The 14850-nt window shown below is 38.1% G+C and overlaps 1 protein-coding gene across 1 annotated transcript; it reads left to right on the top strand.

The window, feature by feature from the left end:
* Positions 1-9441: 9441 nt before the first annotated feature.
* LOC134203739 (baculoviral IAP repeat-containing protein 5-like) lies at positions 9442-10262 on the top strand. The gene is made up of 3 exons (XM_062678597.1): positions 9442-9684; positions 9750-9932; positions 10013-10262. Exons 1-3 carry the CDS (start codon positions 9577-9579, stop codon positions 10148-10150), a joined length of 429 nt encoding a protein of 142 aa, XP_062534581.1. The 5' UTR covers positions 9442-9576; the 3' UTR covers positions 10151-10262.
* The last annotated feature ends 4588 nt before the right edge of the window (positions 10263-14850 follow it).

The raw sequence follows: 14850 nt of genomic DNA, 5'->3' as shown, positions 1-14850 counted from the left end.
TACTTATGTAAAAAAAATAATTTTGGCCATAACTTCAAAACCCATAGTCCGAGCTGTCCAATTTTTAATACGAAACAATGGAACAAAATTCTGCGTCGAATGAAATTTGTTGCGAGTAAATCAGCTAAGAGAAAGTGCCTAAATAGTGAGTGAGAATTTTTTTTTGTTAACCATTGTTCCGAAGCCCATAGTCCGATTGGGCCAATTTTCAATACGAAACAATGGGACAAAATTATGCGTCGAATACAATCTGTTGCAAGAAAACCGGTTAAGGTTAAGTGCCGGAAAAATGAGTGACACTTTTTTCGCGATTTTTCTATAAAAAATGTATTTTGGCCATAATCTCTGCGCCCATGGTCCGATCGGGCCAATTTTCAATAGGAAACAATGAGACAGGATTCTGCGTTGAATGCAATTTGTTGCATGCAAATTGGTTGAGGATAAGTCAGTGGCGTCGCGTAACCTCACTTTTTACCTTTGTTGGTCGGGTAGATCTTACGTTCTGAACTGCATGCCATTTTGAAGAACCATAAAGACCAGTAGTAGCTAGTAAAAGTGTTGAGTGAAATTTTATCGGCTGAATGGACCTGCTGAGATGTTTAGCAATGCACGGATACATCGTTCAGGACTTGGTTGATCGGGTAGATCGTATGTTCTGAACTCCATGTCGTTTTGGAGAACAATCGTAAAGTTTAGTTACTCGAAAAAAAATGAACCAAAAGCACCCAGCTACTACTATAACATCTATCTACCTTTACTCAAAACTGTCACTTAGTAAAGATATGAAAAAAGTAACCAGATAAGAGAAATCGGACGCAACTACATTTTAGGTTATGTATAAGTTATTTAGATAAATCAAATCAATTTTGAATCAATTTAGATAAGCACCATTCATAAATGTCAAGCGAGTATACATTTTATAACAATTTTGGCCAGCGAATAACGCCAACGCGACGACGCCGCCAAATAGTGACACAACCGTCGATTGCTCGCATATTAGCAAACAAAGAGGAAAAAATCCTCCGAAATTTGAGTCATGCGCGAAATAAGTTGCAAAAAAAAGTATCAAAAAAGAAGAAAAAAAATCTCAATTGAATAAAGTTTTTTCGTAAGCAGTGGCAGCACGACGACGACGGCACGGCATTCGAGCCGATAACATTGACGCGACACCGCGCAGTTCGTTGCCAAAGTCGCACGCGGGTGGAATACGATAAAGCAAATTGGGTTTGTTTATTCGCGAAGCAATGCTCACATTAGGCATTTACGTAAATATGGGTGGTGGACGGCACAGCGACGAGCCAAACTACTCAGCGTAGCTGGAACTGATCGATAAGCTTATGCATTCTTTTGTGTACAAATGCATACAAATAATATTTATTGAGAAAATTTCACATTTAAGTGCGACTCGCATACAAAAAAAAAACTAAATCCTGGATAAATTTTCTCACAGAATTAAATAAGGAAAACTTATATCATGAAATCCCATCAACCAATTGAAGATCAAACATATCCATGAATATAATCCAAATGTAAGAGAACCTTATCACCGGTTCCAGCAACATTGTCGGTTTAATATCGACCGAGCTGCTCTTCATCACAAACAGGAAGGATGACCTACTTCCGTTGGCGACCGACGACCATTATCCACATCATATCGTCTCTATCCCTATATTGCTATCATGCAAGCGACCAAACAAGTATAAAAAATCATCAGTCCTTTCTTGCTACCATGCATCACTCGGCCAGGTTTATAATCGGGAACACAGGGTCAGATTGATGTATTCCAGCTGTAGTATGGCTCTGCTATCTCTTCTTTTTCAGTGCTTTTCTCCCTCCATCGTTGCCTAAGCAAAGAAATGCTAAGCCACAAGCGCGAATGTATAGCACCACTTCTACCTATATGTATACAGTTTATAATCTGCTCTTGAACTTACGTCCTCGAATACGCTCCCGACGTTAGCCGTGACGAGAAGAAACGGCAGCGAGCCCGGATTTTCCATCTTTCGCTGTGATGCTGCTGCCAAGTGCCAAGACGGCGACGATTACGACAACGGCTGAAGCACTTTTCACACTTCACTCCACACGATCAATGTCCAACGACCTGACCTGCCCTCCTCGTCGATGGCGGAGGTGAGGAGCACCGTCCTACAATTTCCTCCCCTTGATACACCTGCTACCAAACAGTGATAATGCTCGTTCTACCCCTTTCTCGAAGCGCAGCGAGGATTCAGTAAAGCACTCTGAGACAAATTTGGCAATCCATGGCACTTATCTAGAAGCCTCACGTCCCAACTTCACACTGCCACCTTAAGTAGCGAGGAAACTAAAAGGCGTAAATTAAATTGAAATGATTATTGTTTACACTCTCTTCCACTACAATCTTCTGCTCTTTCTGCGAGACTCGAAACGCACTTTGTTTCATTCAAGAAGCGCTAGAAGCAAAACAACTTCAACCTCAACACCAACAGATCGGTGGCGGAGGACGCTTTCACTTTCATTTTTTTCTCTGCACTTGACTCTTTTTTCTCCTCTGCCCAAGTACCTATAATAGGTACAATAAACTGGATTTTCGCACTACCGCTCCACTGGATCCCGGACGTTCCGGATCGCAGCAAATTAATTTCTACGTCTGCAATCCCGATCTCGCCCCAATATGGAAATTTATCAAATTGTGAGAAGCCACAATGATGCTAGATAGGGATTTTGATTCACACCAGCTCTTATTGAAAAACCACTGACCAGCCGAATAAATTTTCTAATTCACCGAGTCAGAAGAACCACCAACTTGAACCGAACGGGAAAAGCTGAAGCAGAAACAGCCAAAGGGCAAACTCACGGACCCGGATACGAATGATTTCACTGATCCTCTACGGATGCAATCGAAACGGGACACGAACGGCAACTGAACTCTGATGGAACCGAAGGAACTGATGGATGGTGGAAAAAATTTGACATCGTTTTTTTGATGGAAAGCGCATAAGAGAACAGGGAAGAACGGCTGTCAAAATAACGAATCAACAGAATCAAAACAAAACGTGCGCGAAACAGAAAATTTAATGTGAATGAAACTGTGAACAAATATAGCGCAACAATTGGAGAGACCCAAAAGAGGTTTTGAAATAAACAAAAAATCAAAAGTTTCTGATATATGAAGTTACGCAAAGAGGATCTGCTCACACCAGGGGGATTAAGCTTAATGTGCTATCATCCATACAATTAAATCAAATTTACACATAAGTCAAGTTGGGGTGATAACTTGGGTGATAAAATAGAAAATGTGACAAAATCGTAAGAGAATATTTTCATTCTTTTAATTTGTTTCACACAGAGTGTATGTAAATAATTAAGGCTAGTACGCTGCTGAAAAGTATGCATACTGTGCAAATAGATAGGACATGGAATGGTTACGGAATGAATCCGCTACTGAAATTCCGTGCGAGCAGTACGGAGCTGAAAAGCACAACGTAGCGATCATAACGCCTGCTGTCTAATAGTACGTTCAGATTATGAGCTATACTGCCGCTAGCCGCAAGTCGAGCACATCTGTATGTGGAGGCTCATATACAGATGTGCTCGACTTGCGGTTAGCGGCAGTATATCACTTGATATAGAGCATCTTGACATCAGTGTTTGTACATCTAGTTTTCACTGGAAATAATGCATATGGCATCTCATGTCAAGATTCGCTATATCAAGTGATGATATAGCTCATAATCTGAACGTACTATAAACACAGAGAACAGACATGGAGGCTCGAACAAAATTTCTTGCAAAACATGTGTAAACAAACACACCGAACCTCAACGCCATCGACGTCGACATTGCAACTCACAATCTCATTTTGACAACACGATGGCGCTGGTATGCTCTTGCGTGCATAACGACACTAGCGCACAGTGGCATTTTTTGATGACGCTAGCGCTGATTATGCACGGGATAACGGCGACATTCCAAAGTTATTCAAAATGAACAGTAAAAAGTTATCACAACATGGCGAGTGCAGCTTCAACGTCTGTTCTCTGTGCTATAAAGTAAATGGAGCTGTCACTTTTCCTTATAAGGAAATATTCCGAAATATTCCTTATAAGGAAATATATATTATTATAGGAAAAAATATTCCGTACGACATTTCTCCCATACTGTATTGACTGTCAAATTTAACGTGGTAATTTGATCAAATTTTCCGTAAACCCATTGCGTAATAGTACGTTCACACAGTTAGTTTATATTACTGAAGTCGGTAAAATTTTACTGAGTTTTTGAACAGCTGACTTAACTCGGTATTTTTTAAAGTTACTGAAAACTCGGTAAAGTTGTAAATCGTTCGAATGTCAAAAACAACCTAGTTAGTCGGTAAATTTTATTACTGTCTTTTTCGGTATTCTTTTGTTTACATTGATTTCCCGAAATTATCAGTAAAATGAGATTTCATATCATTTATATGTTTTCAAAACAAATTTTATTATATTTAGAATTTGTATTTCTATCATTTTTATGCTGTTTCAGTCATCATTGAAATCAATCCTGTATCGTTTTATACTTGAGGTCGAAAGTCGAGGAATATATTAACTTTCCACTGATGTTTGACCGCTCCGATGAATTTTCACTCACAGTTTGTCAGACTGGAACTTCGATTGGGACAGTTAAAAATCTAAGTCGAATTTTATCTTCAAATGAGCTGCTCTTTCAGAGGGTTATCCGACGAGTTTCTGTACTTTAGTACAAGAGAGGCAGTAATCGACTTGATTGTATGAAAATAGCACATATAAGTTTGATTAATTGTACGGGCGCACAAGTTGGCTTTGATGGGGCTACTCGTTTTTTTTTTTTTGCTGAAATAATATGCACTTCATGTCCATCCTATATCCAGTACGGCAATCTTCTTCGGTTAGTGCTCCCTCGTCGATCTGGAAGCGTTAATCCATCAGAACGGCTTGCCAGTGGAAAGAAACTCGTCACCATTTTGTTCACGTTGTACCAGCTCGAAATAGGAGACGGGTAAAATGAAAAAATCTGACAGTTCAAATCCATCAGCACTTTGCCTTGATGTTTACCGAATAGTCGGTATTCATTTTTACTGACTTTTAATGTTCTATCCAGTATACGTGACTTATTACTGTGAAAACACGGTAATAACAAATACAGTTTTCAGTAATTCAGTAAGTTTATACTGAGTAAACTGCAAAATTTAGAAAAAAATGACGACTTTTCCGGTATTTTTCAAAGTTTGCAGTTCGAATCGGTAAAAAAAATTACCGAACAAGGAAATCGTGACTAAGTGTGCAGATTATGAGCTATATCACTTGATATAGAGCATCTTGACATCAGTGTTTGTACATCTAGTTTTCACTGGAAATAATGCATATGGCATCTCATGTCAAGATTCGCTATATCAAGTGATATAGCTCATAATCTGAACGTAGTCTAAGAGCAGCATTAACTATACACTGCCAAAAATATCTATATAATAGTACGTTCAGATTTTGAGCTATATCACTTGATATATAGCGAATCTTGACATGAGATGCCATATGCATTATTTTTCCAGTGAAAACTAGATGTACAAACACTGATGTCAAGATGCTCTATATCAAGTGATATAGCTCATAATCTGAACGTAGTCTAATAGTACGTTCAGATTATGAGCTATATCACTTGATATAGCGAATCTTGACATGAGATGCCATATGCATTATTTCCAGTGAAAACTAGATGTACAAACACTGATGTCAAGATGCTCTATATCAAGTGATATAGCTCATAATCTGAACGTAGTCTAAGATATTGTCGCGCTTATATTTTTCTAGACTTTCACGGCGGTCTTACTCTCGCAGGCTCGACTGCGAAGGTAGACGTCAAGATAGCCGCCGGGTTAAAAGATAGAGAAAATTTTCCCTCTCAAAACAAAACCACGTGCTTTTCGCCAAATGACAGTAGTACCCGATTGTATTAGTGAGAGGCAACCGGAGTCACTGAGTACATGGAGAGTGTTTATCATGACAAGTGCATACGGTGGGTAAGATTTTGTTTGACTCTGTCGTGTTTAGTGACTGTTGCGATTACCTGAGAAGCAGCCAGCAGGACGCCGCAGTATTCTATATTTTCTCGAGATGCATAATATATGTGTCGCCGTTATACATTTTTGCAATAACTCCACCCTAATATAATCAATAAAGAACCACCCATAAATTAAATTGTTGCTTATTCGAGACCACACATAAAGTTTATTTAGATGTATCAAGACAAAATTTTCAAAACGACTTATCTGCTTTTGTAAACAAAGATTCAAACAGCGATTTTACGAATCTGATAGCTCTCCCACGCAAACCAACACCATCACGCAGAAAAAACTACGTTAAAAACAAACATATTCTAGGTAAATCCAAACAATAATTTAGTTTGTTCTGGCATCAAAAATAAATATGTTTGGATCAAACATATTGTTGCATTTGAAGCGAACGAAAACTATTTTGAATCAAATGTGCGTTTCAAGTTGTTTCAACTAGCTAAATTTTTAGCAAACATGGATATCCAGCATTTTACGAGCGCTAATGGCCGCCACAATTGAGCTCAAATTTTGGTAGGGTGGAAACAGTTTGAAGTTTGGCTTGTGTGGTTTGACATAAAAACGATATGTTTCCATCATCAAAATGATTGAATCACGATGATGATGATTGCTGCGATGTCAACCCGAGCAAAGCTTGAGAGCAAATCGATAACTAATTTTGTTGTTGTGAAATCGCCTAATTTTGATAACTCAGGTTGATATACTTTTGGTCGTTTTAACGGTTAAAAGATCAAAATCTATAGCAGAAAAATCTTGCTGTGACATCAAATCGAAAACTATTCCTGCTATCGATGAGAGCAAATCGAAAACTAATTTTGATATTGGTTCCGATAACAAAATAAGTTCACAGTTTGATGTCAGATCATACAATTTAGAAATCAACAGCAAAATGAGATCAAAATATGTAATCAGTCATGATGATTCATATTTGAAAACAAATTATGATTTCAATTTGATATCAATATCAAAATATGTTTTCTATATGCTCTCATTATGTTTTCAGACTTTGCTCGGGAAACGACACAATTCATTTCATTTATTTAGTCTACATCTATACAGATAACACTGAATCAACAATTTGACGCCACAATACACGGTTCGAGGCCGCATCTCTCCATCCTCGAATACGCCCCACGCTCGCCAAGTCGTTCTGCACCTGGTCTGCCCATCTCGCTCGCTGCGCTCCACGTCGTCTCGTACCTGCCGGATCGGAAGCGAACACCATCTTTGCAGGGTTGTTGTCCGGCATTCTTGCAACATGCCCTGCCCATCGCACCCTTCCGGCTTTAGCTACCTTCTGGATACTGGGTTCGCCGTCAAACGACACAAGCCAAACGTCAAATCGATTGTACCCCACCAGAACATGAGATAGATTGGGGCGGCCATTAGCGCACGTAAAATGCTGGATTATTTTTTTGGTTCGGCCATTCATAATATTTTCTTATCAATTCTTCCAATTTTCATATTCTGGTAGCATTTGACTACTAGATTTCACAATTCCAATCGTTCATATTTCATTTACTTACCTTTCTGTACCTGAAAAACATCCTTACCATCAATTTGGAAGCAAGAAAACATATTATTCCACGCTTGCTCCTGCTCCTCTGTTGACCTCCGATCGGATCCGATCCGAACTCGAGTTTTTGTTTACTTTTGCATGAGCGAGCGTGGGGCTACCCACTAGTGCACGTATAAAACAAACAGGGATTTAATTTGGTTTTAAAAATAAATATGTTTGATTCAAACATTTTACCATTTTGGAAGTAAACATGTATATTTTTGAAGCAAATGTATGACATTTGTATCCGTGAAAGATGAAAGTATTATTTATGAAATAGAAATTCCAAATGAAATTCAGTTATTGATAAATCAGTTTTTTATCTTCATATTGCGATTTGCAAATAAAATTAGCATTGCAGACAACCTGCAAGCAACTTGCACAGGAACGAGCTGTCAAAATTCATGCTGATTTGTCTGTTTTAGGCGTGTTATTCATTGGATTCACGTTAGTTTTAGTTTGATGTGTACATCAGAGCAGTGTGCTAACCATGGTGCTAACATATTTTACTTACTTTTCAGGGGAAGTATGTCAAACATTGGCACTTTATTTATTAGTTTTATGATACTTTCCTGTAAAAAAATAACTTTCTCTTAAATGTGGAGTAAGAGCTCATCATGTTTTGCTTAAATAGAATGACAAATCATTACTACTTGGATTATAACATAATCTTCTTAACAGACAAACAGACAAACAGACATAACACATTGAACATTTATTTGTCAAAATCATCGTCGTGCGAAAACTAGCGACATCTGTTGATTTCTGTTAGTTGGGCAAATCACGAACCAGATGGCGGTAGTGAGCAAATGTCAAACTCGAGCAAATCCGATGCGCGCGCCACGAGTGATCGATTGGCCAACTAATGATTTTTTGAATTGACCAGTAAATCAGTGAACGATGGAAATTTTACGAGTGTTATGTCTGTTTGTCTGTGATAGTACGTTCAGATTATGAGCTATATCCAAGGCTATATCACTTGATATAGAGCATCTTGACATCAGTGTTTGTACATCCAGTTTTCACTGGAAATAATCTGGGTGGTGCGGATAGAATCGATTTGGTTGTCAAAGTGAAGCCAAACTTTTCTATTGTGCCGGAGCCAAACATTGAAGATTGTGGTTATGTTCGTATATTGATAAGTATTGTTATTATTTTGGGAAAAAATAAAAATAAATTTAGTTTGAGTTTTGTATTCTTTTTAACAAATATTTTCACATTTCGAGTGGAAAATTAGTAGGAATGCAACTAAAAAGCGCTCGTTACGAAATTTCACGAGATTCAGCAGCTGATTGGAGCAGGAATGTGTAAACCATCGTAAAGTCATGTAGAGTCTCGCGCAACTTTGCGCCCTCATGCAGCATGGAAAGAGAAATTCGAAGAGCGGGAAACGTTTGACAGCCAAGTAACTGCAAAATAATTTTGTTTTAGGGAGTGATTTCAAAATGTCCCTCTACTCGCTTAAGTGCAGAAAACCGGCTCTATCCGTAGCACCCAGGAAATAATGCATATGGCATCTCATGTCAAGATTCGCTATATCAAGTGATATAGCTCATAATCTGAACGTAGTCTAAAAGATAAAATAGCCAGCAACACTGTATGCAAGATCTTTTGCATGTTTGCTGAAACTTCGTGCATTTGGCGAACTCAACGCAAACTGCAATAAATGCATAAAAAATCTGGCATCACTGGAGTGGTGATGTGAAGCTAAACGTAATGCGTGTAACGTCGAAATAGTTATATAACGCTATAACGCTCTCACATGTCATCCATATTTATTTTTCACTGGTGGCAGAAACGTCACTTTTATGCGGAGCGCGTTTCAAAAACGAGTGTGAAGAAGAAGCGTTTGCAAGTTTTTCAAATTCGTTGTCGGTTGATTATTGAGTGCTTTCGGACGAATAATTTTGATTTTTATTTCGTATAATTACTTTCTTCAAGACAAATCAAAATGGTACAAGCGGAAAACATAGAAAAGGTGTACCTGTTTGAGAAAGATCGAGTCAACAGTTTCAAAAAGTGGCCCTATTCAAGTGCCAGTCCGTGCAACGTCCAGAAGGTGGGTGGCTTTCTGTGACGGCTGATTGCAATAACAAACGTAAAAATGAATCTCACATCTTGCAGATGGCCGAAGCCGGTTTCTACTGGCAGGGTGACGACAAGGAGGACGAGGACACCTCGGTTTGCTTCGTGTGCGGAAAAGTGCTGGACGGATGGGAGGAAACGGACGACCCCTGGGAAGAACACAAAAAGCACGCTCCTCAGTGCTTGTTTGTCAAGTACGGCCGACCGGAGGCGGAGCTAACGGTAAGTTGACGGTGATGGGGAGTGGGAATATAAAAACACTTGTTATTCGGATGATTCTTATGTTCTCGGGGGAAGTGCAGTGTGAAGAAATGATTAATCTTCTGGAGGTCATACTGAAGGGACGGATTCAGAGCAGCTACACTTCGCTGAAAGATTGCCTCAAAGCCCACATCGAGAAAAAGCGCAAAGAGATGACGAAACAGTTGTCGAAGAATTGAGATGTTTTGGTTTTGAGGTTTGTGGTAGAATGCTTGATGATAAGGTAATTTAACTATAAGGACTAGTTTTGTAAAGGCATCTGAATAAAACGTAAGCATTTTTTGAGACATATTTCATAAGCTCTGTTGGCAGATTTCAATCCGAACTTTCTTATTTGTTTTAAACAACTCGATGGGATTTTCGTCAGGATTTTGGTACAGATTTCAAAGCTATCCACTTTTTATTCAATTTGTGTTTGCATATAATAACTAGGTACCGAAACTTTCAAACGAGATTATTTCGTTCGAATCATTTTCCTAATAGAGCAGCAGCCACCATGATCAACTACCTGCACAGACACAGAAGCTGTCGCATGTCAGGTAACCATCAGAGGAGAAGACCTAGTATCGTCTCGATATATCTTTCTCCAATTATTTGAATACATGATAAGTTACACGAGTGGTTCCTCCAGCAAGAGATAGCCATCCAGATCTTTCCATTTGTACAAGCTCACTATCGTTGGACTGTATTTTGAAGGTAATTCATGGTAGTGATCATTTGCCGATCGACATTAATCTGCTTCTATCGGTTGGGCCAAATGAAGGCAGACCATCATCGATGGTTAAGCCAACAGAAGCACTTCCACCGCGGGAAGAGCACTAAGTTATATCCCATTTGATTCTTAAAAGCTCTCCAGACCCAACGCCGGCTGGTGCCCATGCTTCGGTTCCTATAAGAAAACCATACAGTCCGTGGTGGGATAGCAAGTGTATACAGCTTTATCGCGAGAAATCCGCAATGTCCAAAGAATGTAGAAAACACAGAAACACAATCATTCTTTACAAACGATATATCACACACGAAATTCAGTAAAAATCTGGTTAAAGTGAAGAAACGCGGATACTGTCGCACTTTTATTGAAGGTTTTGACGTAGGACTTACGTCTTTCTTTACTATACTGGGTGTCATTTAGATTTTTGGAAATCGAGAGTGTTACGCTGAAAGGGAAGATTTTGAACGTTACTAGCGCCTTTATCTTTCGATGGATTTTTAGGATTTATATATCAATCGAGCTGGACACTCTCCACCATTTTGCCTATTTCATTGAAACTTACGATTATTAACAATAAGCTATTGAAAATTTTAATTCTTGTCAAAGCCAGTAAAAATTTCATATGTAACCAATCCCGTACATTCCTAACACGCACATCAGAATGCGGTATGCTACGGGCCTTCGGGGGTACCGGAAGATTTTCTTTGTGTATAAAAGAAGCAGTGCTTGCTTGCTTGACGTGAGATTGCTCGAATGACGTGAGAAGAGTCGTATAGCCCCATTTGAATAACATGGTCACCTCACGTGAGAATTGCTAAAATCGACTCACCTCACCTCACTCGACTCGTAGAATAAGCCCAAGGAACAGCATGCAGTCCCTGTCCATGGATAAGGGGCTTGACGTTGATATTTCAAGTGTCTTAAAAAGATTTTTATTTTATTTTTATTTTTGTTGTTTAATAGAGTGCTTTTTTCAAACAAAGGTTCTGCCCCTATTCGCATAAGCGTCCCATGTCAGTTTTCCTCAACTCGAGAAATATGCCGTTGAAGTTTTCAAACTCGTTTTACATGGAGAAATTGAAAAAAATCTAATAAATCGATAAAACCAGCAACCTTTCTGAAAATTTGGCATAATATTCTTTATCTGTATAAATTGCTATGGGACTATTAAATGGTCCATTATTACATTGATGTTTTGTGCGAGAGGGTATCAAAATCTGGAATGTGACTGTTATGCGAATAAATAGCAAGATGGGACAACACAAGTGGGTTTTAATTTTCAAATTTCTAGAACAAAAACTATTATTTTATCAGTTTTTCTTAAAGATGAATTCATTTTAAGCTTATTTTTGAAAGAAAATCAAAATCGTCAAAAATCGACATGGGACTCTTATGCGAATCGCGGCAGTTAAGTTCAACACTAAATTAAAAAATTAAGATATTTTTCCATTTTTTATATCTCCTTCACAAGAATATCGTTATTTTAATGGTAATGGTTTGAAAATAAGCTCCGTAGAGAAACTTTTATCACATCTTACTTAAATAAGGTCAACAGTTATACCAAACACTTGAGGTACCATGCCTCCAAGTTAACTAATGGTTAGTGTCGCACGATCTAACAACAACTGCCTATTGGTAAATTTGGAGGTGCCGGCAGGGCTCAGTAGGGGTCTAACTAACATAACTCTAATACTAACAAGACCCTGAAACAAACGCTTATCCAAATAGCATACATCTATTTATACTTGTAGTAGTAGCTAACAATAATTCATTTTGTACCCGTATAGCTGAAGTAGAATTTTAGTAGTGAAAAGTAGAATTTGTAGATTTACTAATTTGGCATCGGAGATAGTGAATGTATCTATTATATCTTCTCGATAATCTTTTATTTTAGTCTCTCTAGCTGCATGGATCAACGCAAAAAACTGTTTCTCTCTTCCTTCTATTAGGTTAGTTAGAAAAATTAGCGGATATATAGGGGACATGACTTAGTGTTTCTCGTATTAAGAAAAAATTCGCTGACCTTTACCTTATAATAAAATAAATGACCGATAGTAAAATGAATGACTGAAATTTAAAGATATCAAATAAATAATAAAAAACGAAAATAAATACATGACCATCGGTGGACAGAAAGACAAGAGACAGAGTTCTGTTTAGAATAGTTAATTGAGACCATTGCACTCACAAGATAGAGAATAACTAGTACCACTATTATTGCTACAAGACTAATAACTTGACCACTTACGGAAATGAGGATAGACCATATGATGCGTTCATCCACTATTATATTGAATATTGTATACCCTGAATCTGAATAACTGAATTTTGGGATTGTACGACATTACGCGGTAAAACATTCCGCGGTTAACCTTTTCGCGGTGTACCAGTTCGCGGTCTACCACTTCGCGTTCAGTATCATTTCGCGTTATAACATTTCGCGGTTTATATCATTTGGCGGTTTACCATTCCGCGGTTAGTACTATTCCGCGGTGAAACTTTTCGCGGTCAATACCAATTTGCAGGTTTAATTTTACTAATGTTACAAGTAGTTCAATAATGTGTTCTTTAGCTTTGTAAAGCCTCAAAATTCACCTAATTATTATGAAAAGCGAATAATCATTGAGTTTACATTCTTCTTCTTTTTCTTCTTCTTATTGGTATTATATCCCCACACTGGGACAGAGCCGCCTCGCAGCTTGGTGTTCATTCAGCACTTCCATAGTTATTATCTGCGATGTTTCTAAGCCAAGTTACCATTTTTGCATTCGTATATCATGAGGCTGACACGAATCCAATCCGAAAATTGCCTTGACCGGCACCGGGAATCGAACCCAGCCAGTTTACATTAGACTTATATAAATTCAAATCTCAACAAAAACAATGTTTTGAAGCAAAACATATTTGCAAATACGACTACCGGCACCGCAACGGGGATGACAATGGGTCTGGGGGTGAGAATGGGTCATCACTTTCACCGGCAGTCTGGAGGTCGAAGAGCAAAATCGTCCAAAAAGGTCTCTTATATTTTAGTCTTCTTGCCCTCAATCCAATCTAAAAGCATTCTAAGTGGTTGAAATAGTGACCCATTCTCAACCCCATTTGACCCATTGTCACCCCCTACGATGGTATGTAAAGAATGCGAAACAACACACTTCGCCTTATACCGGGCAAATGCAAACATTTAAAGAAAGCAAAACCTAACATTTTGCGTTATACCGGGCAAATGCAAACATTTGAAGAAAGCAAAACAACACACTTTGCCTTATACCGGGCAAATGCAAATATTTAAAGAAGGCATAACATCACAATTTGCCTTATACCGGGCAAATGCGAACATTTAAAGAAGACGAAACAACACATTTTGTCTTATACCGGGCAAATGCGAACATTTGAAGAAGACAGCACATGATATTTCGCCTAATGCCGGCTAACATTTAAGGAAGATACATTTTGCCTTATGAATAATTTTCAGTTTTTTCATCTTCTAAGTTCTACCAGAATACCATAGCCTTTTAAGGCATTAAGACAGCGACCTTTATCATATGATATAGTGTATCTTGGTGACAAAGCTCACACATCTAATTATCATATTGACAATAATGTATATGTCTTTTGGAAATAACATAAAATAATGCGTAAAAGAAAAGAGAAAAATAATTGAAAGGGAAACGCAATGAAAGAAACGGCCATATAAAGAAGAGAAAATTAAGAGTTGGTAGAAAAGAATGGCAAACTCTTAAAAATACAAAAAAAAAGTTAATAAGATAAGGTAAGTTTGAATACCGCAAAACGGATCACCGCGAAATTGTAAACCGCGAAATAGTATATACCGCGAAACGGAATACCGCCAAATTGTATAAACCGCGAAACAGATTACCGCCAAATGATACAGACCGCGAAATGGTGCACCGCGGAATGTTTTACCGCGAAATGTCGGACAACCGAATTTTAGACCTCATTATTTTAATAAATAATAAAGGTTTGAATATTAGAAAAGGGAGTTCTATTGACCAAAAAAAAAGCAATTACGGAACAACTGGACAGAAATTTTGTATAATGATCACTATTAGACTACTGAAACTTTAACATATGACATTACTGTGACTGATAGGATACAATTAACTCGACGACGTATTGACAAACATCCGATACTCAACCGTGTTA

Source organism: Armigeres subalbatus, unplaced genomic scaffold (genome assembly GCF_024139115.2).
Source record: "Armigeres subalbatus isolate Guangzhou_Male unplaced genomic scaffold, GZ_Asu_2 Contig2079, whole genome shotgun sequence".
NCBI lineage: Eukaryota > Metazoa > Arthropoda > Insecta > Diptera > Culicidae > Armigeres > Armigeres subalbatus.
The sequence above is the reverse complement of the archived record's forward strand: the minus strand, read 5'-3'. Positions and strand labels throughout refer to the sequence as shown.